Below are 27,510 nucleotides of genomic sequence, written 5' to 3' on the forward strand. Positions count from 1 at the left end.
GAGAGCAGGAGGGAAGGGACTCCAGAACTACTCTGCCACCTGGCTCACAGTCCCAGGTTTTATGTTGCTAGTGCTAAGTTGCTTCAGTCGTGTCCAACTGTTTGCTATTCTATGGGCTATAGCCTGCCAGCTTCCTCTGTCCATGAGATTCTCCAGGCAAGAATACAGGAGTGGATTGCTATGCCCTCCTCCAGGGGATCTTCCTGACCCAGGGATTGAACCCATGTCTCTTAAGTCTCCTGCGATGGCATGTGGGTTTTTTTTACCACTAGCACTTATGGTCATAGAATTAATTTCCAGGTTGTCTCTGGCCAGTCATCTTGCTTGGCCCATATTTGATCTCAGGGTCCTTTCTAGTGGCCCACGCATCTCTCAGCCAACATGGATTCCAGTGTGAAGGATTGTGGGAGGTTGGTAGGACAATATTATGGCATCTCCTCTCTCCTTTTGGCCCCTCCCAACTCTCGCCGTTTTTGGTGGCAGCACCATGTTCCTTACCGGGACCTCCTGTTGTGAGATAACTTAAGCAAGTGGTCATCATTGTGCCTGGCAAAGGTGGGCAGTTTCAGTCAGTGCTTCCCTAACAATTAACAGTATCAAACTACAAAACAGCCTAGTGGATACGTTTATTTTAAAATTCTAAAAAGTAATTTATCAGAAAAAAAAAAACTGTACCAAGGTTATAAATAAAAAAGATTGGCCTCCATCTCTTTGCTACCTGCCAGTCCCCAAAGATGACTATTACTGTTTGATATCTATTTTCAAGGCACTTTCTGCTTCAACAACATATGTGTATCTATATAAACATAGTTTCTGTCACATTTGGAATCATTTCAAACATACTGTTCTGCTGTTTTTTTCACCCTAAAAATGCATTGTGGATATCTTTCTATATCAGTACACTGAGTGTGATTTAAGTACTGTCTATATATTCCTGTCAAATGTGTTTACAGCTTCAGCTCAGGCTTACCTTCTGAACTCCAGACTTACAACAATTATCATCTTGACATAACCACTGTGATGTCTCAGATTCTAAACACAAAACTGCTCACACCTGCTACTCATTCACCCAATCACTCAAACAAAAAACCTCAGAGTCACTCTTTTCTTCTTCTGCATCTAATCAATCCTGTTGACTTGTTCTGTCTCCACCCTACAGCATCAAACTGGGCTGCTTCTCCCCTTTCTATTGCCATCTGGATTCTGCAGTCATCTCCCTACAGGCTTCCTGCTTCCACTTTTGCCCCTACAAGCCACCTTCAGTGAATAGCTAAGCATCATTTAAAAAATTAAAGGGAGTTATGTCAGTTATTTCAATTACTTTCCACTATACTTGGGAAAAAACCAAAACCTCTCAATTGCATATCATAGTTTAGAAGGGTCTGGTCTCTGCCTCCCTTCCCAACATCAGCTTAGTTACCATATTCTGTGGCCCATCCGCATTCTCGCAATAGGCCAAGGTGAGGAGGTTCCTACCTCCTGAGCTTTGTCTATTCTGTTCCCTCTGCTAGAACACTTTTCCTTACCATGCTTCAGCCTGGCTACTCATTAAACAGGTCTCAGTTAAAACACCTTTCTTAGAAAGGTCTTCTCTGACCTCCTCTCCAGTTAGGGTTGAGTATCCATATTGTCTCACAATAACCTAAGTCTACCTTATTAAGACTTATCATCATTGTCCATTATTAGGGTGTCTGTTTAATATCCTTTGAGACTGTGAGGGAGGAGTCATTCTGGGTTTCACTCTATCCCTAGCAGCTGGCACAGGGCCTGGCATAATGAAAGCTCAAAATGAATAGTTGCTGAATGAACAAAGAGGAGGAGGTAGGTGTAAGTATAGTAGTCTATTAGAGAACAAATGAGCAAAGGCAGATTTTCCTCTGAGTTCCTTTTCCCACAAAGGCTATATTGTTGTATTCTTTCCTTCTGATCTGTTGCTTTTTGGGATCCACTTGTGGCTTAAACCAAATATCAACAAGAATGTGGACAGGGATAAAGATGTATACATAGTACAGGTGAAGCAAGCTAAGGCCAGTTGAAACCAGAGCTTAGGATTCAGGACCCTCTTCTTCCTGGGACCTGTATAGATAAGGGTGGTCAGTAAGGGGACTCTGGCTGCAGTGTGTTGGGTGGGCTCAGAGCTGATGACACTAATGACCTGGCCCTCCACCCCTCCTCTGGTGGATGCCACATAAAAAAAAAAAAAGAAAAAGCATCCAGATAGCCCAGAGAAAATCACTCCAGGTGGGCCAGGGAAAGGCAGTTCTCTTTTTTCCAAAGAATATTCTTGGTGGCTTCCCTGGTAGCTCAGTGGTAAATAATCCACCTGCCAATACAGGAGACACAGATTCAATCCCTGGTCTGGGAAGATCCCACATGCTGTGGAGCAACTAAACCCGTGTGCCACAACTATTAAACCTGTGCTCTAGAGCCAGGGAGAGGCATCTACTGAGCCCAAGCACTGTAACTACTGAGGCCTGAGCTGTAGAGCCCATGCTCTGCAACAAGAGAAGCCAGCACAATGAGAAGCCCCTGCTCTCTGCAACTACAGAAAAGCCCCCACACTGATGAAGGCCCAGCACAGCCAAAAACATTTTTTAAAAAGGGGGGTATACTTGTTTTTCCCCAGTGGCTGGAGACTTTATTTTGACTGTGCATGCAGGATCTTAATCCCTCAACCAAGGATTGAACCTGTGCCCCCTGCATTGAGAGCAGAGTGTTAACCACTGGTCCACCAGGGAAGTCTCAGAAAGGCAGTTCTTGACTTGCTCCAGCCGGGAATCTGCATGAAGAGCAGAGTCTTAACCACTGGTCCACCAGGGAAGTCTCAGAAAGGCAATTCTTGACTTGCTCCAGCCTGGAATCTGCATGAGTGTGTCATCTCTTTCTTGGCACCAGTCACTTTCTCTTCCCTGATCGACCCCACTTCCCCAGCCTCCTCTACTGCTTGCCCAAAGCATCCTGACCCCTCAACCCAGCAGGGCAGGGCTGCCTTTAAGTGCATCTGGAGAAGAACTAGCTGTTGTTTTCCAGACCTGGGGAAAAAACCCTGTGCTCATGTCTTCTGTGAGAAGTCTTCCCCAGTTCCTCTCAAGCTAATTGCTCTCTTCTCTGTGCTTCCAGAGAACATGGACTCTGTTAAGAGAAATTACTAGTGACAAGTAATAGCAAACAGCATTCATACTACCTAACGGGCCCCATGCTAGGCTCTGGAGTTTGGACATGATAGGGACTTATTCCATTGTATTTTCCTCAGTGGTTGCCAAAGTCACCGAGGGTGAGCGCCTCTGGGACAGGGGACTATATCTTACACATTCCTTGGTTTGGTGGTTTCCTATTTCATTAGCCTTAACACCCTAGAATGGAGCAAATACTCTAAGACCATCTTTATTGCTACACATGGGCTTTCTCTTTCTCTAGCTGCAGCGAGCGGGGCTCCTTGTCATTGAGGTGCTCAGGCTTCTCACTTCCTTGGCTTCTCTTGCTCAGCACAGGCTCTAGGGCAAGTGGGTTTCAGCTGTTGTGGTACATGGGCTTAGCTGCCCCATGGCACATGGGACCTTCCTGGACTAGGGGGTCAAACCCGTGTCCCCTGCATTGGCGGGTGGTTTCTTAACCACTAGACCACCAGGGAAGTCCCGTACAACCATCTCCACCACCCTGAAGTGAACCTTGCTGACAAAATAACCTACCTGTACATATCAAAACAAACAAACTGGAGGACTTCCCTGGTGGTTCGAAGGTTAAGAATATGCCTGCCAAGCAGGGGACTTGGGTTCGATCCCTGATCCTGGAAGATCCCACATGACGAAGAACAACTAAGCCCATGCATCTTACCTGTTGAGCTCTGGAGTCTGGGAGCCACAACTACTGAAACTTGTATGCCCTAGAGCCCAAGCTCTGCAACGAGAGAAGCCACACCCCGCAACGAAGAGTAGCCCCCACTTGCCACAACTAGAGAAAGCCCGTGCACAGCAACAAAGACCCAGTACAGCCAAAAATAAGTCATAATAAAATTTAAAAAAATAAACTGTAATGCTCTGTAATATAACAGAAAAAATAAAGGGAAAGAAATTTATAATGAGTATATTGGATGAGAGTACAATGGATAAACTATATTTGAAAACATGAAACAGTTGAACATTTGCACATTCTTACAGTAAATAGCTGAAATTTAAGAGATGTCATTCACATGATTATTGAAAATCCATTTCCTTTATACTGGCTACCTTGACACCACCACATATTTGTTTATACATGTAGAATCCTTGTGGTCACAACAGATACAAACACAGGCCAATACAGGGATGTGGTACTGGTGACTTAAATACCAGAGCAGCTTTGCTGTCAGTGATTTCCCAAAATGGCAAACAACACTTGGTAAACTTCCAAACGAAAAAAAGGACAGTCTTCCTTCATTTTACATAAGAGTTGCATTCCTGGAAAAGTCAGTGTATAATAAAACAATACAACAAATAGTTTCTGCTTAGACGTAAAACTGGGTTAGGTTCTTGGCTCAGCTCATTCATTATCAATGGCCTTAGGTATAAGGGTCAGCTCTTCAAGATGAGACACTATCTCCTACACTGACATTGGACACTCCTGGGCCTGCCAATCCCCCAAATCACTGCACAACCATAGTGCTCCCCAGGGTCAGTGAGAGCCCCTGGCCTAGCACTACTTTTGATGCATGTTCCAGAAGGAAGGCAAAGCTGCAACGGGTCGAGAAGAGATGGCTCTGGTGACAGACTGGTGACCAGGGCGAGACTTCATTTCTGTTACCAAAAATGTGTAAACCACACATGAACTGGGGCCTTTCTTTCAAGGTAGAGATTTTGGTCAGGTGGGATACTGCTTGTACTCTTCAAGAATAGCACTTCTCAGAGACCAAGGAGGAAGCAGTCTGATTTTATAGTGATACAGACTACAAGGGATTAAGAGCTGAATAAATGGACAGAAAATGAAGGCAACTCCTTAAATATAATGACCACCGCACGCACTGAGCTGAGGAGAATGACATCGCGCGTGTGCTCAGCCACTTCAGTCGTGTCAGACCCTCTGCGATCCCACGGACTGTAGAGCCCGCCAGGCTCCTCTGTCCACGGGATTCCCCAGGCAAGAATACTGAAGTGGGTTGCCATGCCCTCCTCCAGGGGATTTTCCCAACCCAGAGATCAAATCTGCGTCTTACAGCTCCTGCATTGGAAAGCCGGTTCTTTACCACTAGTGCCACCTGGGAGATTAACAGTACCTACTCTTTAAGGCTTTTAATCCAGGTTTAATTGTATGGATTAACCCTGAAAACACACATAAAATGATGTCTGGTCCAACTGTAAGCACTCAGTGTTAATGTTAATAAGCCAGACATGGAAGTATACACTTTCCATTGTCCTATTTAGTTTCCAAATCAAAATCTGTGTGTACTTCTATTATCCCTGATTTGCATGCAAAAGAAATGGCAGTTTAGAAGTGTTAAGAAAACTTGTGCTAAAAAAGATACAATGAGAGAGGACAGGTGATCTGCAGAGAGGGAGCTGAGCTGGGAGTCAGAGATGGAGAACAAGACTTTTGCTGGCAACAGCAAGGTCCCAGTTCCCACTGACAGTTGCCAAGCGCTGAAAGTAGATATAGGCTGTTACTAGCCCACCAGCCTCCAGGAGCAGGGAGGGTGTCCTAACTAGACATCACAATAAGCAATAAAATAGCTACCCTTTATTTAGAACTGAGTTCCAGTTTTGGTAGGAAGCACTCTACTCCATCCCCATCGATCTCCACACTGGTACAGTGCTAAGAAAGCCATCATTAACTCATTTTCCTCATCTAGACACTGAGAAAGTGGCTGCCTGAGGCACGTTCTTCTACAATGAGGATGCAGGAGAAGCAAGTGGCTACATCAGAGCTGAGAAACAGGAAGGCGAGCAGGAAGGAAAGGAGAAGTGAGACAATCCTTGTCCGGGAGCTGCCCGGACAAGGGGTGCCCTTCCTGAGACTCAAGCACCACCCACTGCCACCTCTGGGGAGGAGTGATACCCAGTCCCCTGGGACTGTGTCTGAGGCTGGAGCCATACTTCTGTGCAGGCCAGCTTCGGGGTAAGGGGGAGCAGCAGCAGGACAGGTATTTCAGCCCCATGGGAAACCCACAATGATCTTTGAGCACTGTGGGGAACACCTATGGCATCCTGACACAGCTCTGAATCTTGTTCCCTTCTTATCCGTCCCACTGGCTTCTCTCCCTATTGCTCAGATCTGAGGGTGGCAGCTGGCCTTGCCCTGGACGCAGTCTCCCGCAATCCAGAAAGCCACAGCCCAGCTGAGATCTATAACCTCTGGGGACCCTGAATCCCCATGTGGTCTGGCTTCTACTGAACCCTGAGGTATGAAAGGGCCATGGCCCTCAACTCCGAGTTCCCCTCCCTCCCTCCTAATGTTTAAGTGGGAGAAATGAGGCTTGAGTCCAGCTACTCCTTTTCTCAAACTGTTTTCCTTTGGGACTTCCCTGGTGGTCAAGAACTCATCTGCCAATGCACGGGACAGATTCAATCCTTGGTCTCAGAGGATCCCACATGCCACAGGACAACTAAGCCCATGTGCCATAAAGACTGAGGCTGTACTCTAGAGCCTGGGAGCCACAACTACTGAAGCCCGCCCACCGTAGAGCCAGTTTTCTGCAACAAGAGAGGCCACCACCATGAGAAGCCCAAGCACCGCAAACAAAGAGTGATAGTGAAAGTTGCTCAGTCAAGTCCGACTCTGTGAGAGTCCTCTGTCCATAGCATTCTCCAGGCCAGAATACTGGAGTGGGTAGCTGTTCCCTTCTCCAGGGGATCTTCCTGACCCAGGAATCAAACTGGGGTCTCCTGCATTGCAGGCAGATTCTTTACCAGCCTAACTACCAGCCCTTCCTTACTTGCCACAACTAGAGAAAGCCCAAGCACAGCAATGAAGACTCAGCGCAGCCAAAAATAGTTTTCAAAAAGAAATTCTTCCCTCTCACCTTTCTCATTGCTCCCTCATGGCCTCCCAGAAGGTATTCCCTTCACCTATTCCATAAACGATACATTTCCCTAGGCCTCTCCTCACTGTCCCCAGCTGATTACATCCACTCCTGTGAGTGGGTGGTGATTTGGGGGGCCTTTTTCAGGGCTGGCTGCTTTATGCTAGCCATCTTCCAAGAAAAAAAGACATCTCGAGAAGGCTGAGTATTTTCTTCCTTTGAGGAAAGAAGAGTATGGGCTCCCTCTGCTGCACACCAGGCAACCGGCCCATTGCCTCTGGAGCACCCAACAGCTCTGAGGGCAACCCATGTCCACCCTCAGAGCTGACCTGCCCCTCCCGTGCTACCTCATCCTCAGACCACACACACACACCAGGCTGCTGCAGATTCTTTAATAAGGCATGGGCTGCTGGCTGGTTCTTGGAACTAAAGGTCAAAGAGGGAGGACATCACATCTGAAAGGAAAGAAGAAAGTCAAAGGGATCTGTCTGCCCCCTGCAGCTGCTCTTCCCTAAACCTGGACCACTCTTTCACGGCAGATGACGCAAGTACTTCTCTCTCAAGCTCAAATGCCACCTGGTCTCCAGGAGAGGAAAAAGCCCCCTTTTGCAGAGAATTTCCCATACCATGCTTCTCACATCGTGTGGTCACCACTTCCCCAGGCTGCGGGGCTGTGAGCAGCACCAGCTGTTTCGCCTCAGCTCCCAATACCTCATGTGCCATGCTCGTCTACGTGAGGACCCCTCAGGCAGGCACCACCCAGCATCTCAGAACACCTCTGGCTTCTCCCCTTCCTCCAGAAGCTGACCCCGCCCCTCCACCTTGGTGTGACCCTGGCTCCTTTCATGCACACCCAGCCTCGGGTCAGGATCTTCAGGTCCCCTCCCCTGGGCCTCGAGTGTGACAAGGCCTCACACCTGGCTGGCTCATGCACTGTCGGATCCTTTCCAGCCGGGTGGAGGCCAAGGCACGGGCCTCTTCTGCAAAGCGGCGGTGTCCCTCGTCAGTCAACTTCCAGAGGCAGGATCGGGGCCGTGAGCTGGCCCCACCCTGCATGCTGACCGGCACCTTCTCGAAGCTGTCTCGGAAACAGAGATTGTGACGCACGGTATTCTTCCAGCCTTCAGGAGCCGTCCGGAAAAAGGGGAAATGTTGTCTGCAGACATGGAGGAATGGTTAGGAGAGGGGTGGTCTTCCTGGGAGATGCCTCTCCTGGAGAACATTCTCACCCAGGGGCCAGGAGCCCTCAGCCCTCCTCTCAAGGTGGTGAAGCAGAAGCTGGCCCACGAGGCACTGTGCTGACTAGGCCTGTGGCTGTGCAGCTGGTACAAAGCCTCACCCTCTGAACTCAGTCCACTGCCCCTACACTCCCAGGCTCGCTTTCCTTCCTCCCTCCCTCCAAGGGTGCAGGACTGACAACTGAACAGAGCTAAAATCAGGCCAACAGCTTCTGTCAGAGGAATCCTGGTCAAGGAGGACACCTCTTGAGGATTAATATTCTGTGACTGACTCTTCTAACAGAGGGAAAAGGTCCAAAAAACTCCTCATACTCATGGGTACCTGACTGTCAGAAAGCAATGTAAATCCTTTCTCAGCTTGGCTTCCCTGGGTCCCTGGGGGACAGGCCGTGCCAGATTAGTTTAGTCCAAAGGGAAAACGTGAAAAACTGCTGGGGGATCTTGAGGGAAGATGACAGAATTTATGACCCAGGTGAAAATATGTTTTGAAGAACTAAGATAGGGACTTCCCTGGTGGTCCAGTGGTTAAGATTTCGCCTTTCAATGCAAATAGAGCAGGTTTGATTCCTGGTCAGGGAGCTAAGAGCCCACATTCCTCATGGTCAAAAAAAACAAAACATAAAACAGAAACAATATTGTAACAAAAACTTAAAAAAAAAAAAAAGAACTAAGCTATAAAAAGGTTGGAGTCTTAGATGTGAGGGGTGGTGGTGGCTATCCTGTCTATGTGAGGTGAGGACACATATTCGGGGACAACCTGGAACCAGGGCCTGGGGACGGAGAGGGATCCTCTGGGATACATGTGGGGGAGCTGAGGCAGCAGCCCAGGGCCCCCAGCCAACTGGAAGGTATCAGAGCAGGGCCCTGCCCCCTCCCTTCGCCCTCCTCACAGGGCCCCCCCGGCACATACCGAGTGAAACTGTAGATCTGTTGCACGTTGAGGCCACAGGGGGCACTGTTTCTTAATGCCAGTGCAATTAGGTGGAAGTAATTGAGAGGGGGCCGGGACCAGAGCCTCCCCTCCTGGCTGTTGGCTTGCCGAAGCCTCCGACTCTGGAGGGGGGCTGGTTTGTGAGAGGACGGGAGAGCCACAGAGGAGCGGTCATCCTGGTCCTCGGCCTCCTTCTCTTCTGTGAGCTGGAGGAGCACAGAGTAGGAACTGGTCCTGACTCCATGGTCTCGACTCCAGGGGTGCGGTGGCAGGAAGGGAGGGTGGGTCAGGGCCACCATCTGGGCTTCTCCCCACCCCAGAAGACGGGGGGCACAGCTAATTTCTGAACCCATTAACCCTTTGTCAGTCCTAAGAAAACACAGCCCTCTGCTGCGTCATCCCTGGGCCCACCCCCTGCCTAGAGCCCACCCCAGAAATCCCTACCTCCCAGTTGCTGGGGGAGGTGGCAAACTGCTTCCAAGGGGAAGACTGGTCTCCAGGGGGTGACAGCGACTCTACCTCTGCGGCCTCCGGACATTTGTCAAAGTCTTCTTTTGGGACTGGCTGAGGGGAGGGAGCTGTGGTTGTCAGATTCTTCCCCTTACTGGGTTCTGGGACCTCCAGCTTTCCAGGGGGGAACATGATGTTGGGGTCTACCCACATCCACAAGTTGGGCTCAAAATCTAGACCTGCAATAGAGAGAAAAAGAGACTGTGGCCCATAGCTCAAGGACTTTGGGTATCCCACCCAGGCCACAGGGCTTTGTCACTTCCCTTCACTCACCATCTTTATTAGGGTTGGGTTTTTTTTCCAGAAGTAGCATTGGTGGCTCAACTATTCGGAGTTTATATCTGGCAACTGGCAAAAAGAAAGAGTCAAAACATCCTAGGATTTCCATCGTGGCCCCAGGGTCCTGGGCCTTGAAGCCTCCCTGGAAGATGGCTATGGGCCCTGCCTGGGAAGTGATGTCTTATTCTATGGGTTTCCCCTTACCTCTCTGACCTTCTCATTATCCTCTGCATTCTTCCCTTCTCACCCCACATTATGTCCTTGAACCATCTCATTAATGCCTGTTACTTCAGTCAGTCACCATCTATAAACTCAAAGCTTCCATATCTTTATTTCTAGCCTAGACTTCTCTGCTAGCCCTTAAGTATAACTGTCTATGGGATAACCCACAAGCACTTTAACCAGGCAGGCTACAGTCAACAAGGTCAAAAGAGAGTCAGATACAACTTAGTGACTAAACAACAACACACATATATATGTATTCTTTTTCAGATTCTTTTCCATTATAGGTTATTACAAGATACTGAATATAGTTCCCTGTGTTGTACAGTAGGTCCTTGTTGGTTATCCTTTTTATATATAGTAATATGTATCTGTTAATCCCAAACTCCTAATTTATCCCTCCCCTCACTTCCCTTCAGGGCTTCCCTGGTGGCTCAGACGATAAAGAATCCACCTTCAATGCATGAGACCTGGGTTCGATTCCTGGGTTGGGAAGATCCCCTGGAGAAGGGAAAGGCTCCCCACTCCAGTCTTCTTGCCTGGAGAATTCCATGGACAGAGGAGCGTGACAGGCTCTAGTCCATGGGGTCACAAAGAGTCGGACACAACTGAGAGAGTTTCACTTTCACTTCACTTTCACTTCCCTTTTGGTAACCATAAGCTTGTTTTCTATGTCTGTGGGTGGAAATCATTCTTGTCTCCTCTTTGCTATAGAGCCACACCCAATCAATCACCAAGTTCTACCATCCCAGTCTAAGCCTGTAACCGAAAAGTTCTGTTTACCTTTTCTTTAACTTATCATATTGCAGTTTTGAGCCAACTCATTGGAAAAGACCCTGATGCTGGGAAAAATTGAGGGCATAAGGAGAAGGGGGCGACAGAAGATGAGATGGTTGGATGGCATCATCCACTCAATGGACAGGAGTTTGAGCAAACTTCAGGAGATAGAGAAAGACAAAGAAGCCTGGCATGCTGCAGCCCAGGGGTGGTAAAGAGTTGGACACAACTGAGCAACTGAACAACAATTGCAGTTTTGAGTGATCTAAAACGTTAATCCAATTTTGCCACTCTTCACTGTAAACTTTTGGATGGCTTTCCATTGCCATTGGGCCAAATCTAAACTCCTTAAGATAGTCTATAAGGCCCTGGCTCCAGGCTCTCAGGCTCCCTCAGTTGTGACTCTTTGTGACCCCATAGACGGTCGCCTACCAGGCTCCTCTGTCCATGGGATTTTCCAGGCAATAGTACTGGAGTAGGTTGCCATTTCCTTCTACAGGGAATCTTCCCAACCCAGGGCTCGAACCCGGGTCTCCCACATTGTAGACAGACGCTTTACTGTCTGAGCCACCAGGAAAGTCTAAGATAGTCTATAAGGCCCTGGCTCCAGGCTCTCCACCCATCTCCAACAGACCTTATCTAGAAGATCCTAGGTCTTCCCATAAGCTGTTCCCTTTCCCAGAAACCCTCTTCCTGCTTGCCTCATTAATTGCTACTCACCCATTAAGTCTGTTTAAACATCTTTCTAAAGCAGCCTTCTCTGACTATCTGTCCTCTCATAGTACACATTTTATTCTAATTGCTTGCTTACAGTCTGTCTCCAGGTCTGTTTCCCTCACTGCCTGGGACATAGGAGGAGCTCAATTTAAATTAATGAATGGATACATGGCAAGCTCATCAGAGTAAATTAGGTATATATTAGAGCTAGCTGCGTGGTATGAATCTGGCTTCTGGTCCAGGTAGGGGGAACTGGTTTTGTCTCCCTCATTGTCCCCATGAGTGTCATATTACAGAAGAATCTAGGTCTTTGGCTGGAAAATGATGGTATACTTATTGGAAAGCTCACTCTAGAAAGGAAAAAGTAGTAAGAGATATAATAAAGAAAAAGGCAAAACTATAATCATTTACAGGGGAAAAAAACAGATTAGCATAGAAAACCATATAAAATTGATATAGTAATAAAAATTATTAGAACTAATAAGAGTCAGCAGGTTTGATAGATATTAAGAGCAACATACTAATCACCACCGTTCCTTTATACCAGCTTTAAGAAACTGGAAAATAGAATTTTTTCCAAAAAGATGCTGTTTACAATAGCAATCAAAGATATAATGTGGACCTTTATGTGAAAAAAAATGTAATTACTATTTGAAGACCTAAAAGACTTCAATAAACCAAGACATATAATACATATTATAAAGATGCCAATTGGCTTCCCAGGTGGCATAGTGCTAAGAACCCATCTGCCAATGCAGATGAGGGTTCAATCCCTGGGTTGCTAAGACAACCCATTCCAGTATTCTTGCCTGGGAAGTCTCATGGACAGAGGAGTCAGAGCGGGCTACAGTCCATGGGGTCGCAAAAGAGTCAGACACTATTTAGCAACTAAAACAATGATAAAGCTGCCAATTCTCAAATTAACCTATACATTTAATGCAGATATTATAACACATAAATTAGAAGGGTCTGCACAGTAAAACTCACAAGGGGGAAAAAAAAAAGCAATAGATAAGAAACCAGAAAAAAAAAATCATCTCCAAAACTCAATTCTCTGACAGACAACTCCTACAAATCAAAAAATAAAAGGCTAAGACAAAACTGTTTGTGGGTAAAAGATATGAATCAGTATTCAGAAGGAGGGGATACCTGAAGACGCTCAACCTCACTAGTCAGAGGAACACAATAAAAGAATGAGATAATACTTTACATGGAACTGACAAGAATTATAAAGACAGGCAAAAAAAAAAAGCTTTGGCAAAGATGCAGTGAAACCAGATCCTTTATTACACTGCAGATCTGAATAGCAACTGGTACAGGCGAAGAATAATCAAGCAGCACTATAGATTACTGTCTGCCCCTGGGTGTGTCTATTCTAATTAACAGAGGAATTTATACACTAATCCTCATTGTGGCCATCATCTACCAAACTCTTGTCCACTCATTTAGAAGAATTTAGTTCCTGGCTCACAGTCACTAATGCTACTCCTGCCTTAAATCTTGGCTATTTCAATTGATACATAGATGATTCTCTACGATCTGAAGCCTGGAAGTTTTTTGAATTCTTCTGCTCCCCAAATTTTGCCTTCCATCCTAATATAAACAGTCCTTCTCACTGTAATAACCTGAACCAGTAACCACGACCTCTCCATAACCTCATTGCTGCACCCTGTAAAAGTGTTGCATCACCTCCCCTTTCCAGCCATCTTCTTCTCAACCCCAACCATCTTTTGATACCAGTGATAACACCAATCCACAGATCTATGGCTTTGGAGCACTAGTTTGGAAGAGCTGGATTTAATCAGGGTCGTGATTTGGCGTAGCAAGTGTTCCAGAGCCAAAGGAGTTGACGGTGTATGCAAGAGAGTGATTGTGTTTGACAGCAGGATTCCAGGTTAAAGAGAGGACTTCCTCTCTAACTCCACTCTTTGAGAGCAAGAAAAACGGTGACAGGATCAACAGACTGGTAATCTCAGTGGATCAAAGGACAAGGTCTCTGTCCCTTCTGTCCTTGCTCTGACACAGGCGGCTCTGTGCCTCCTCAAGCATACACAATGTACCTTTTTTTTTGGTGGGGGGAGCTCTTGGAGGTTCGTGGGATCTTAGTTTCCTGACCAGTGAGCAAACCCAGCCCTGGCAGTGAAAGTGCCGAGTCCACACTGGACTGCCAGGGAATTCCTGTCTCCTCTCTTTCCTGATGCTGGGAAAGATTGAAGGCAAGAGGAGAAGGGGGAGACAGAGGATGAGATGGTTGGATGGCATCACCAACTCAATGTACATGAGTTTGAGCAAATTTCAGGAGATAGTGAAGGACAGAGGAGCCTCACGTGCTGCAGTCCACGAGATCGCAAAGAGCTGGACATGATTTAGCAACTGAACAGCAACAGCAACAACAACTCTCTTCTGTTATTAATTGCTGTCTCTGGACCATATCAGCATTCAAATATGCTGCTAATTCTCTGATCTTATTAAAAAGAAGAACTTGTTGGGACTTCCCTGGTGGTCCAGTGGTTAAGACTTCACGCTCCCAATGCAAGCGGCTGGGTTTGATCCCTGGTCAGGGAACCAGATCCCGAATGCTGCAACTAAAGATCCTGCTGCTACTGTTGCTAAGTCGCTTCAGTCTTGTCCGACTCTGTGCGATCCCAGAGACGGCAGCCCACTAGACTCCTCCGTCCCTGGGATTCTCCAGACAAGAACACTGGCGTGTCAACAAAGGCCAAAGATCCAGCAAACTGCAACCAAGACCCAGTGAAGTCAAATAAATAAATACAAATATTAACAAACAAAAACTTTTGTTCCTACTGTCTGTGCAGGCCACTACTCTATATTTTTGCTTGCTTTTGAGGCAGAACTCCTTGAAAAAATTGCCTGTACTTTGTCTTCATTTCTCCTCCCTTCCACTCTTATATCCTTGCCAATCAGACTCCTCCACCACTCCCCCAAAACCACTATGCTTAAGGTTGCACTCCACCAAAACCATATAATCAAGACTCTGCTTTGATAACTCGAAGTCAGCCCATCCCTGATCTCTCCTGTAACCACTCCTTCTTTGAAACACTTTCTTCACTTGGTTTCCAGGAAAAGACAATCTCAGCTTTGATTCTCAATGGTCATTTCCTCAGTTTTTGTTGGTTATCTCTCTTCTCTCCAATCTCTTTAGAATGGAATGCCCCCTAGGGCTCACTCTATTTTCTCCCCTTAACTGCCAAAAGTGTAACAAAGACTTTCAAAATTCCTATCTCTATCCACAATTAAAACATATCTACCAGCTTACTCAACATTTCTACTTGAATATCTAAGAAATATCTCAACCTTGGCATGTAAAGAACAGAATTCCTGATTTTCCTCCCCAGATCTTCCACATCTCCGTACAAGACAACTCCATCCTTGAACCTGGTCAGCCAGAAGCTCTGGAGGAGTCATCCTCTAATATATATATATATTTTTACATAATACATCCAATCCATCAAGAGAATCCAGCTGGTTTCTTCTCACCATATCCTCCACCACCACCCTGGTGGTCCAGTCCACCATCAGCTCTTGTCTGGATTACTACTATAGCCTCCTAAATAGTTTCCTGGTTCCCAGTCTCTCTATACTTCAACCAGCAGCCACAATGATCTTTTCAGACTATAGATCATTCAGGATTAGCTGTGTAATTTGCAAGTGAAAATGAAGTCGCTCAGTCATGTCTCATGACTCTTTGCAACCCCATGGACTGTAGCCTACCAGGCTCCTCCATCCATGGGATCTTCCAGGCAAGAATACTGAGAGTAGGGTGCCATTGCCTTCTCCAGGAGATCTTCACGACCCAGGGTTTGAACCCGGGTTTCCTACATTGTAGGTAGACGCTTTACCGTCTGAGCCACCAGGGAAGTCAAATGTGGGGTTCCTTGTTCAAAAATTATTAAAAATCTTGACAGTGATAGTAGGACATTAAACCCAATATAAACACCCTATGTAATGGCACAGGTCACTCACTATATTGGCAATCAGGTCACTCCACTGTTCTAAACCTTTCAACGGTACTAAATCTTACTGCTGCTACTGCTAAGTCGCTCCAGTTGTGTCCGACTCTGTGTGACCCTATAGACAGCAGCCCACCAGGCTCCCCTGTCCCTGGGATTCTCCAGGCAAGAACACTGGAGTGGGTTGCCATTTCCTTCTCCAAATCTTACTGAGTCAACCCTAAGGCCCTGAGAGGGGAAGAGGGCTCTTCCTGACCTCTGCTCTACGCTCCACACCCTCTGAACTCTTCTCTTTATTTACTTTGATCCAGCCTCACTAGCCTCTTTACGAGTTCCTCAAACACTCCAGGCATATTTCTTTCTGAGGGCTTTCTACACGAGCTATTTCTTCTGCTTGAGAAACTTTTCCTCTAAGTATGGTCTAGCTCACCATCTCACCTCCTTCAGTTGTGCTCAAATATGTTCCTGGGACTACCCTGGTGGTCCAGTGGTGGTCCATTGGCTAACACTTGGTGCTCCCCACTCAAGCGACTCCAGTTCAACCCCTGGTCAGGGAACTATATCCCACATGCCACGACTAATATATAATATATATATACACATACATACATACACACACGTGTGTGTGTGTATACATATTAATATAAACTGTCTGTGTGGCCCCAGTAGAATATCAGCTCCATAAAGAGTTGTCTCTTTTGCTCATGGTGTATCAACAGTGTCCAGAATAGTGCCTGGGAAAATTGGAGGTGCTCAATTAATATTTCTCTTTTTTTTGGCCATGCCTTGTGGCATGCAGGATCTTAGTAACAAGGGATTGAACCTGGGCCCCCTGAATTGTGGAATCTTAACCACTGGACCACCAGAGAAGTCACTTGATAAGTAAATATTTCTTGAATCAAGACACAGGAATGTTCAGCATTACTCATGATGACAAGGAGTTCCAATGGAGTTTTGTTTCCTTCAGTAGGGAAAATTAAAATACAAAAAGATAATATATGCAGATGATAGAATATCACACAGCTATCAGAAATGATGAATCAGATCTTCATTTAGCAACCCCAAATTACTCTCAAAAACAATGTGAATGGGGGAAGCAAAGAGTATTATTGTACAAGTAAGGTTACCTATAAAAGCAAAATAATGCTAAACAGTTTTCAAAGATACATTTATCTATAAGGACATTAAATGGATTGGGAGTGTGGGAAGTGAGGAAAGACAGTGGGGACTGAAGGAAGAAAATGAGTTAATCCAACTACTTTGCCCAAACAGATGGCAATCATATATCAAGAATGTAGTAAGCAATTACCTCAACTCTCAACACCTGAGAGAGAACCAAACTAAGAAAAAATTTTTTTAAGACAGCGGTCAACTATCCATACAGCAAATACCGAGCGGCTCTAGGTGTCAGACAATGTATTAAGAGGGGATACGGCCACAGACAAAATTGATTTTAAAAATCTTTTTAAAGAGAAAGATGATGGAAGATCAGTAGTGTGCCCAAAGAGCCTGGGCGCCACGGAGAAAAGGCTGAGAAGAGACCTAGAAAGTTTTGCGACGGCGCCGGTGAACGAGGATGGAAAAGCAGTGTTCAGGCAGGCCCCTGCCTCCCGTGGGCTTCCAGTCGAGGATGGGGCCCCCTCGCCTCTTGGGAAAAGCAGGGGCCGGGTAGCGGCGCAGCAAAGCGGGCGAGGAGTCCAGAATCGCAACATCGTAACGGGGCTCGTGAGGGCGGGCGGGGCGGTGAGAGAGCCGGAGCCCCGGCCTGGCGCGCCCGCGAGCGCCCCCTCAGCCGTCGCGGCGCGCCCCTGCCCCACGACCCCGCCCAGGACACTCACGGTTCTGTTCGGCTAAGGGCAGGTGCGACGTGGCGAAGGCCAGAAAGGACTCGTTCCCCATGTCCCAGTCCAGCAGCCCCGGGACCTGGCCGTGGAGGCTGGCCCAGAAGTCGACGCGCTGCAGTTTCAGGTCCACGGTTAGGGAGAGGAGGGCCAGCCAGCTCAGGGTGGGAGAGCCGGGAGAGACTGAGGCTGAGGCCCCGGAGGCACGTTCTTAAATCCCCTGGCGCTGATTGACTTGAGTGGAGCCCCTCAGGTGGGCCTCATTTGACATCCTCGCCTTCTCGGGCCTACATTGAGCGCCCCCCCACCCCCTCGCCTTTTCCACAACCCCTCTCGCTTTCACTTTGGGGTTTGGGGACCTTGGGGATTCAGAAGGGAGGGATCCCAGGCTCTCTTTGCCCTCTACATTTTCCCCAAGCTCTTTTTTTATTTGGTAAATCAGTCTACCAATCAAGAATGATCCTATGATGGTATTAGTAGCTACTTTCTACAAGTTTGGAGGATTTCATGGTTTATCCAAGATCGCATCTGTAAGTGTAAAGTGGAGATGGAATTAAATGGTGGTTTTTATTATTTTGTCATTTTTTTGGAATGGTTATTCTTAAATTTTGTTTTTCATACTTTCAAATTTACAGAAAAGTCCCAAGACTGCTATAAAAAAATTCCAGTATACCTAAGTCCTCTAACCAATTATACCAATTATTAACGTTTTATCACATTTTTGTTTTTCTCTCTGTGTAAGACATACATTATCTTTTTCTGAACTACTCAAGAGTAATTTGCTGACATCATGCCCCTTTACCCATAAATACTTAAGTGTGTATTTCCTGAAAACCAAGCTATTGGTTTACATAACCAGAAAATCAGAAATAAGAAAATTAAAAAACTTAACAAGGATTCAATGAAAGTGAAAGTGGCTCAATCGTGTCTGATTCTCTTTTTGTTTTGATACGTAAGAAGTAGATTTATTCAGATTCAGAGAGAAGCACACAGAGTGTGGGCCATGGTAGAGAGCGAGCGCAGCTGTGTCTGACTGTGACCCAGGCCGGAATACTGGAGTGGGTAGCATTCTCTTCTCCAGGGGATCTTCCCAACCCAGGGATTGAACCCAGGTCTTCTGCACTGCAGGCAGATTCTTTACCAGCTGAGCTACCAAGGAAGCCCTTATGGATTCAATACTGTATTTAAAATACAGACCCTATTCAAATTTCACCAGTTGCTCCAATAATGTGCTTTATATGACCTTGCTTTATTATCTAGAATCCAATTCAGGATCATGCAAGGCATTTAATTTTTATGTCTCTTTAGCCTCTAATCTGGAGCAATTTCTCAGACTTAAATCTTTCATAACATTGGCATTTTGAAGAGTACAGGCCATTTATTCTGTAGAATGTCTTTTAGTTTAGCTTCCTGTTTCCTCATAACTAGATTATGTAATTTTGGCAAGAATGTCAGAGAAGAGATGCTGTTTCCTTATTAGCACATCACACCAAGAGACCCGTGATGTCAGTTTGTCTCATTATTAGTGGTATCCATTATGTTTTTCAACTGTGAAGGTACCTTTTTTTTCCCCTCTCTTTTGTAATTAGTAATTTGTGGGGAGATATATTAAAGTGATCTAAAATCTTATTTCTCATCAAGTTTGTACCCACTAATTCTAGTGTCCATTTATGATTCTTGCCTAAATCAATCATTACTATGATGGGTGTGAAATGATGATTTTATTTATTTATTTATTTTGACTGCACCTCCAGTCTTGTGGGACCTTAGTTCCCTGACCATGACAGGAAGCACTGAGTCCTCACTGCTGGACTGCCAGGGAGTTCCCTGATTTTTCTAAATCTATCATTCTATCTCCATTTATTTTAGTTGGCATTCTTTTGTAAGAGCTTCCTGGGTGGCGAAGTGATAAAGAATCCACCTACCAATGCAGGAGGTGCAGGTTCAATTCTTGGATCAGGAAGATCCCCTGGAGAAGGAAATGGCAACCCACTCCAGTATTCTTGCCTAGGAAATCTCATGGACGGAGAGGACCCAGAGCGGGCTACAGTTCACGAGGTAACAAAAGAGTCAGACAGGACTAAGCACAGCACAGCACATTCTTTTGTAAAGAAGAACTTTTCTTTATCACATATTTGTTATCAGTATGGACTCAAATCAATCAAAGGATTGATTCTTATGTTACAGAAAGTGAAAAGTGAAAGTGAAGTCTCTCAGTTGTGTCTGACTCTTTGCAGCCCTGTGGACTGTAGCCTACCAGGCTCCTCCATCCATGGCATTTTCCAGGCAAGAATACTGGAGTGCGTTGCCATTATTGGAGTGGGTTGTCATTTCCTTCTCCAGGGGATATTCCCAACCCAGGGATCGAACCCGGGTCTCCTGCACTGTAGGCAGACGCTTTACCATCTGAGCCACCAGGGAAATCACATGTTACAGAGTGGATTATAATTCAGTACTATATTTGTTTTATCCTAAATTATTCATATTTGGCCAGAGGGTGAGGCAGCCCCCTCTGGTTCCTTTGTGCATTCTGGGTTTTCCCATCAGAGCCCATCCACCCTGTACTGTGTTGCCAGTTGCTTGCCTAGTAGACTGGAAACTTTGAGAGTAGTACCTGGCATGTAGGAGACCCTCAATAAATGTCGTTTTAACTATGGTGAAAACAACAACTTTCTTTTAAAAAATGTACTGGCACCCTATCTTTAATATCAATAATAACAATAACTTTATGATAATTTCCCTAGTTATAAAAATAATACATGTCTGATACAGGAAACTTGGAAATATAGAAAGCACAAAGAAAAAGACAAGAAAACAAAAATCATTCTTGTTATCCACCAGAGATAATAATTAATTACATTCTGATGTATAGTATTCCAATCTTTTTCCTGTGTTTCATTTTGTTTTATATAAAAAGTTATTGTACTGCATCTACCCTTTTATAGCCCCTTTTAAATTAATGTATCATTTGAAAATGTTAATATCATGTAAATCATATCTCTGGTGAGGTTAACACCCATAATGTATAAAGAAATCCCACAAATCATCAAAAAATCCAAACAACCCAGTTTAAAAATGGGCAAAGGACTTGAATAGACATTTCTCCAGAGAAAAAATACAGATGTCCAATAAGCACATGAAAAGATGTGCTTTCATATCATTAACAGCAGAGAAATGCAAATAAAAACCACAATGAGATACTACTTCATATCCATTGGGATGGCTATTATAAAAATAAACAAAGAAAATACAGGAAATAACAAGTGTTGACTAGGATGTGGAGAAATTGGAATCCTTGTGAATTATTGGTGGGAAAGTAAAATGGTGCAGGCTCTCCAAAAAAAGAAAAAAATAAAAGGATTACTGTATGATCTAGCTGTCTCATTTCTTGGTTAATACCCTGAAGAACTGGAATCAGAGGTTTGGATAGATATCTTTATACCCATGTTCAAGATTGCCTATTCACAGTATCTAAAATGTGGAAACAGGGACTTTCATGGTAAGAATCTGCCTTGCAATGTAGCGGACTTGGGTTCGATCCCTGGTTGGGAACCGAAGATCCCAAATCCCTGGAGCAACTAGAGAGGAACCCACGTGCCTCAGTGAAGAGCTCACAAAAGATCCTCTGTGCCGCAACTAAGACCCGAGGCAGCCAAATAGATATATTTTAAAGATGTTTAAAATCGTAAATTTTAAGTTTGTATTGTGTGCTTTGTCACTTAGTTGTGTCCGACTCTTTGCCACCCCATGGACTGACTGTAGCACAGCAGGCTCCTTTGTCCATGGGGATTCTCCAGGCAAGAATACTGAAGTAGGTTGCTACTTCCGTCTCCAGGGGATCTTCCTGACCTAGAGATTAAACCTGCATCTCCTGCATTGGCAGGCATATTCTTTACCACTGAGTCACCAGGGAAGCAAAGAATGAATGTGCTGTGCTGTACTTAGTCACTCAGTCATGTCCGACTCCCTGCAACCCCATCGACTAGAGCCTGCCAGGCTCCTCTGTCCATGGGGATTCTCCAGGCAAGAATACTGGAGTGGATTGCCTTGTCCTCCTCCAGGGCATCTTCCCTACCCAGGGATCAAACCCAGGTCTCTTGCATTACAGGCAAATTCTTTACTATATGAACCACCAGGGAAGCCCTTTATGTTTGTATTATCATGATTTTCAGTTCAGTTCAATCGCTCAGTCACGTCCGATTCTTTGTGACCCCATGACTCGTAGCACGCCAGGCCTCCCTGTCCATCACCAGCTCCCGGAGTTCACCAAAACCCATGTGCATCAAGTCTGTGATGCCATCTAGCCATCTCATCTCTGTTGTCCCCTTCTTCCCCCAATCCCTCCCAGCATCAGGGTCTTTTCCAATGAGTCAACTCTTCGCATGAGGTGGCCAAAGTATTGGAGTTTCAGCTTTAGCATCAGTCCTTCCAATGAACACCCAGGACTGATCTCCTTTAGAATGGACTGGTTGGATCTCCTAGCAGTCCAAGGGACTCTCAAGAGTCATCTCCAACACCACAGTTCAAAAGTATCAATTCTTCAGTGCTCAGCCTTCTTCACAGTCCAACTCTCACATCCATACATGACCACTGGAAAAACCAAAGCCTTGACTAGACGGACCTTTGTTGGCAAAGTAATATCTCTGCTTTTTAATATGTTAACTAGGTTGGTCATAACTTTGCTTCCAAGGAGTAAGCATCTTTTAATTTCATGGCTGCAATCACCATCTGCAGTGATTTTGGAGCCCAAAAGATAAAGTCTGACACTGTTTCCAGTGTTTCCCTATCTATTTCCTATGAAGTGATGAGACCAGATGCCATGATCTTAGTTTTCTGAATGTTGAGCTTTAAGCTAACTTTTTCACTCTCCTCTTTCACTTTCATCAAGAGGCTTTTTAGTTCCTCTTCACTATCTGCCATAAGGGTGGTGTCATCTGCATATCTGAGGTTATTGATATTTCTTCTGGCAATCTTGATTCCAGCTTGTGCTTCTTCCAGCCCAGTGTTTCTTATGATGTACTCTGCATATAAGTTAAATAAGCAGGGTGACAATATACTCCTTTTCCTATTTGGAACCAGTCTGTTGTTCCATGTCCAGTTCTTCCTGACCTGCACATAGGTTTCTCAAGAGGCAGATCAGGTGGTCTGGTATTCCCATCTCTTTCAGAATTTTCCACACTTTATTGTGATCCACACAGTCAAAGGCTTTGGCATAGTCAATAAAGCAGAAATAGATGTTTTTCTGGAACTCTCTTGCTTTTTCAGTGATCCAATGGATGTTGGTAATTTGATCTCTGGTTCCTCTGCCTTTTCTAAAACCAGCTTGAACATCTGGAAGTTGACAATTCACGTATTGCTTAAGCCTGGCTTGGAAAATTTTGAGCATTACTTTACTAGCGTGTGAGATGAGTACAATTGTGCGGTAGTTTGAGCATTCTTTGGCATTGCCTTTCTTTGGGATTGGAATGAAAACTGACCTTTTCCAGTCCTGTGGCCACTGCTGAGTTTTCCAAATTTGCTGGCATATTGAATGCAGCACTTTCACAGCATCATCTTTCAGGATTTGAAAAAGCTCAATAGGAATTCCATCACCTCCACTAGCCTTGTTCGTAGTGATGCTTTCTAAGGCCCACTTGACTTCACATTCCAGGATGTCCGGCTCTAGGTGAGTGTGAGTGATCACACCATCGTGATTATCTGGGTCATGAAGATCTTTTTTGTACAGTTCTTCCATGTATTCTTGCCACCTTTTCTTAACATCTTCTGCTTCTGTTAGGTCCATACCATTTCTATCCTTTATTGAGCCCATCTTTGCATGAAATGTTCCCTTGGTATCTCTAATTTTCTTGAAGAGATCTCTAGTCTTTCCCATTCTGTTGTTTTCCTCTATTTCTTTGCACTGATCGCTGAGGAAGGCTTTCTTATCTCTCCTTGCTATTCTTTGGAACTCTGTATTCAAATGGGAATATCTTTCCTTTTCCCCTTTGCTTTTTGCTTCTCTTCTTTTCACAGCTATTTGTAAGGCCTCCTCAGATAGCCATTTTGCTTTTTTGCATTTATTTTCCATGGGGATGGTCTTGATCCTTATCTCCTGTACAGAGTCAGGAACCTCTGTCCATAGCTCATCAGGTACTCTGTCTATCAGATTTAGTCCCTTAAATCTATTTCTCGCTTCCACTGTATAATCATAAGGGATTTGATTTAGGTCATACCTGATAGCATATTGAAAAGCAGAGACATTACTTTGCCAACAAAGGTCTGTCTAGTCAAGGCTATTCTTCGAGTGGTCATGTATGGATGTGAGAGTTGGACTGTGAAGAAAGCTGAGCACCGAAGAATTGATGTTTTTGAACTGTGGTGTTGGAGAAGACTCTTGAGAGTCCCTTGGACTGCAAGGAGATCCAACCAGTCCATTCTAGAGGAGATCAGCCCTGGGTGTTCTTTGGAAGGAATGATGCTAAAGCTGAAACTCCAGTTCTTTGACCACCTCTTGCGAAGAGTTGACTCATTGGAAAAGACTCTGTTGCTGGGAGGGATTGGGGGCAAGTGGAAAAGGGGACGACAGTGGATGAGATGGCTGTATGGCATCACCGACTCAATGGACGTGAGTTTGAGTGAACTCTGGGAGATGGTGATGGACAGGGAGGCCTGGTGTGCTGCGATTCATGGGGTCGCAGAGAGTCGGACACGACTGAGAGACTGAACTGAACTGAACTGAATGGTCTAGAGGTTTTTCCTACTTTCTTCAATTTAAGTCTGAATTTGGCAATAAGTAGTTCATGATCTGAGCCGCAGTCAGCTCCCGGTCTTGTTTTTGCTGACTGTATAGAGCTTCTCCATCTTTGGCTGCAAAGAATATTATCAATCTGATTTCGGTGTTGACCATCTGGTGATGTCCATGTGTATGGTGATGACCGTGGTGATGGTGATGACCATGATTTAAAAAATGTTTATATCATCCCCCTAGTGAAGTCGCTCAGTCGTGTCCAACTCTTTGGGACCCTGTGGACTGTAGCCCGCCAGGCTCCTCTGTCCATGGGATTCTCCAGGCAAGAATACTGGAGCAGATTGCCATTTCCTTCTCCAGGAGATCTTCCCAACCCAGGGATCAAACCCAGGTCTCCTGCATTGCAGGCAGACGCTTTATCCTCTGAGCCACCAGGGAAGCATCCCCCTACCCACATCCATTTGACAGAACTCTAGAAGCAGAGCGCAGGCAGGAAGGAAACTGAAAATTAATAAATAAATAATGTATATATCAGTAATTTCCAAACTTTGCTTCATGTTGGAATCCCCTGGGGATTTTTAAAAAGTACTAACGCCTGACTCCCACCCCCCAGTCATTCTGATTCTGGTGTAGGATATGGCCTGAGTGTTGGGATTTTTAAGTCTCCTGGATGATTCTAATGTGTGGCACAGTTTGGCTCCCTGTCTGGTGCTCTTGTTGTTGTTGCTGAGTCGCTAAATCATGTTCAACTCTTTTGGGACACCATGGATTGTGGCCTGCCGGGCTCCTCTGTCCATGGGATTTCCCAGGCAAGAACATTGGAGCGGGTTGTCATTTCCTTCTCCAGGGGATCTTCCCAACACAGGGTCTCCTGCTTGACAGGCAGATTCTTTACCACCATTGGCCACCTGATATGAAGGGCCAACTCAGAAAACACCCTGAAAGGTTGAAGAAAGATTGAAGTCAAAAGGAGAAGGGTCCAGAGAAGGGGGCAGCAGAGGATGAGATGGTTAGATAGCCTCACAGACTCAATGGACCTGAACTTGAGGAAACTCCCGGAGATAGTGGAAGACAGAGGAGCCTGGCTTGCCGCACTTCATGGAGTTGCAAAGAGTCAACAAGGCTTAGCTACTGAACAACAAGGACAACTGATGCTCTTCCCACAATACAAGAAGAGTGGGCACCATACCTCCCTTGGCTGGTACAGTTAGGATGGGAAGAAGGGCCTGATGGGTTCTCCCAGACCCTCCTTCCTGACTTCAGGCCTCAGGGAAGCTGGACCCACCCAAACTAAGGAGGGTCCCGTGTTCACCTCCTGTCATCTATCATGACACTTACTGCAGTTGTATTTACCTGTTCACACTTTGGGGAATCTCTCGTTCCCTAAATTCTCTGTAAGTTCCATGAGGGAGGAACAGTGTCTTTTCACAGTTTATTTCTAGCACCTGGCACACAATAAATGCTAAGTTAGTGTTTGTGGAATTAATAAATACTGTTGTTCTTCTCTTCCATTGCCTCCCTGTCCAGGATCTTCTAGCTCTGTGTCATTTATTATTGCGTTTTCAGAATTTTGGGCACTTTTCCTAGCCCCCACCTTCTCTTCAGGGGCTTGTTGATTTATCCATTTGCTCACTTGTTCTACAATATATATTGAATATCCACCATGTCCCAGGCACCACAAAGGTACTATAGGCCCTTGGGAGCAAGGAGACAACTCTCAGGGAACCAAAAGTCTGGAGGGAAGACCACTGAACAATCACACAAACATAGTAATAAACAATAGTAATGCCGTGAAAGACAAAATGGGAGAACCCAACCTAATGGTGGGGTGGGGTGGAGGTCAGAGAAGGCTTCCCTGAAGAAGCTGGGTTAACTATGCAAATAGAATGGAACCGGGGGTGGGGGTGGTCTTAAAAGCAGTGTAGGCCTAAGGAAGGGGCTTCTGTGTGGCTCAGATGGTAAAGAATCTGCCTGCAATGTGGGAGACCCAAGTCTTCCCTGGATTGAGAAGACCCCCTGGAGTAGGAAATGGCAACTCGCCCCAGTATTCTTGCCTGGACAATCCATGGACAGAGGAACCTGGTGGGCTACAGTCCATGGGGTCGCAAAGAGTCAGACATGACTGAAGCGACTTAGCACGCACACAGGCTTAAAGAAGAGTCTGTACAAAGGCCTCGAGGCAAGAGGGAACGCAGGACATTAGAAAGGATATAGTGAGAGCTGAGGGATAGTTAGGGGACAGACCCAGGGCTGGCCTTGAAAGTCACCACAAAAATTTTGGTCTTTACCCTAAGAGTAAGGCAAAGATCACCGATCCTTAGAAGGAATAACATATTGGAGAGAACACAAGTGAGCACTCCCACTCTTTCCTCTTGGTTACTCACAGTACCACTTTTGCTCCCTCTGGCAGGGTGTTCCCCTTCTTCTCTCTTCTCCTAGTGCCATTTAGCCTGTTCTTCACTCCCCCGGTAACTGTAACCCCACTTCCCCTGCTCCCTGCCCCATCCCCAGTACCCTGTCCTTGGGACTCACTCTGGTAGACTTCTGGATTTTTTCCCTTTGCTGTACTCATTATTCATCACGATGAAGAAAGCCAGGGCTTTCTCTAGTGGCAGAGCACAGGCTCTAGAGTGCTTGGGCTCAGTAGTTATGGTGCTTGGACTTCTATAGTTGTGGGATCTTAGTCCCCCCAGGGATCGAACCAGCACCCCCTGCATTGGAAGGCAGATTCTTAACCACTGGACCACCTGGGAAGTCTTGGCCCTCTGGGTTGTTTTTTGGTCAGAACCTCTCTTTCTGCAGCACTTCTTGCTCTCCTGGCTTCCAGAAAGGCCCTCAGGCCTCTGGGTCCCATGTGGTGGACCAGCGTCAGCTTCACTCCCACCCTAGGGGCCTTGGATGGTGTAAAACCCACAGTCCAGGTGTGGGTTTGAGAATTCTGATTCTTGGATTCTTATCTCATCCGCACCTTCCTGCTTCCTGGGAAGCAGTAACTTTGGGGTTCCAGGGCAGAGGGAGGACTGGGAGCAGCCGCAGCCTGGACATAGATTCTGTACATTTGCCCAAAGTGAAAGTTAAGTGAAAGTCGCTCAGTCATGTCTGACTCTGCGACCCTATGGACTATACAGTCCATGGAATTATCCAGGCCAGGATACTGGAGTGGGTAACCCTTCCCTTCTCCAGGGGATCTTCCCAACTCAGGGATCGAACCCAGGTCTCCTGCATTGTGGGTGGACTCTTTAACAGCTGAGCCACCGGGGAAGCCCAAAGGGGAGCCCACTGAAGAGAAACACCCACAGCAACGTG

General features: G+C 45.8%; 1 protein-coding gene across 1 annotated transcript; it reads right to left on the reverse strand.

Annotated features, from left to right (window-relative positions):
• Positions 7,382-17,635, reverse strand: FOXR1 (forkhead box R1). Its single transcript, XM_018058992.1, has 6 exons — positions 17,475-17,635; positions 9,944-10,018; positions 9,605-9,849; positions 9,140-9,366; positions 7,909-8,147; positions 7,382-7,446 (listed from the first exon to the last, which is right to left on the reverse strand). Exons 1-6 carry the CDS (start codon positions 17,533-17,535, stop codon positions 7,418-7,420), a joined length of 876 nt encoding a protein of 291 aa, XP_017914481.1. The 5' UTR covers positions 17,536-17,635; the 3' UTR covers positions 7,382-7,417.

Source organism: Capra hircus, chromosome 15 (genome assembly GCF_001704415.2).
Source record: "Capra hircus breed San Clemente chromosome 15, ASM170441v1, whole genome shotgun sequence".
NCBI classification, from domain to species: domain Eukaryota; kingdom Metazoa; phylum Chordata; class Mammalia; order Artiodactyla; family Bovidae; genus Capra; species Capra hircus.

Bases quoted from the DNA above. Each gene is read 5' to 3' on its own strand.
- FOXR1 (XM_018058992.1), bottom strand. From the start codon at position 17,535: ATGGGGAACGAGTCCTTTCTGGCCTTCGCCACGTCGCACCTGCCCTTA. The intron at 9,850-9,943 runs GTGAGTGAAGGG...TCTCTATTGCAG, and splicing joins ACCCAACCCTAATAAAGATG to GTCTAGATTTTGAGCCCAAC. The intron at 7,447-7,908 runs GTGTGAGGCCTT...CTTTCCTTTCAG, and splicing joins ACAGTGCATGAGCCAGCCAG to ATGTGATGTCCTCCCTCTTT.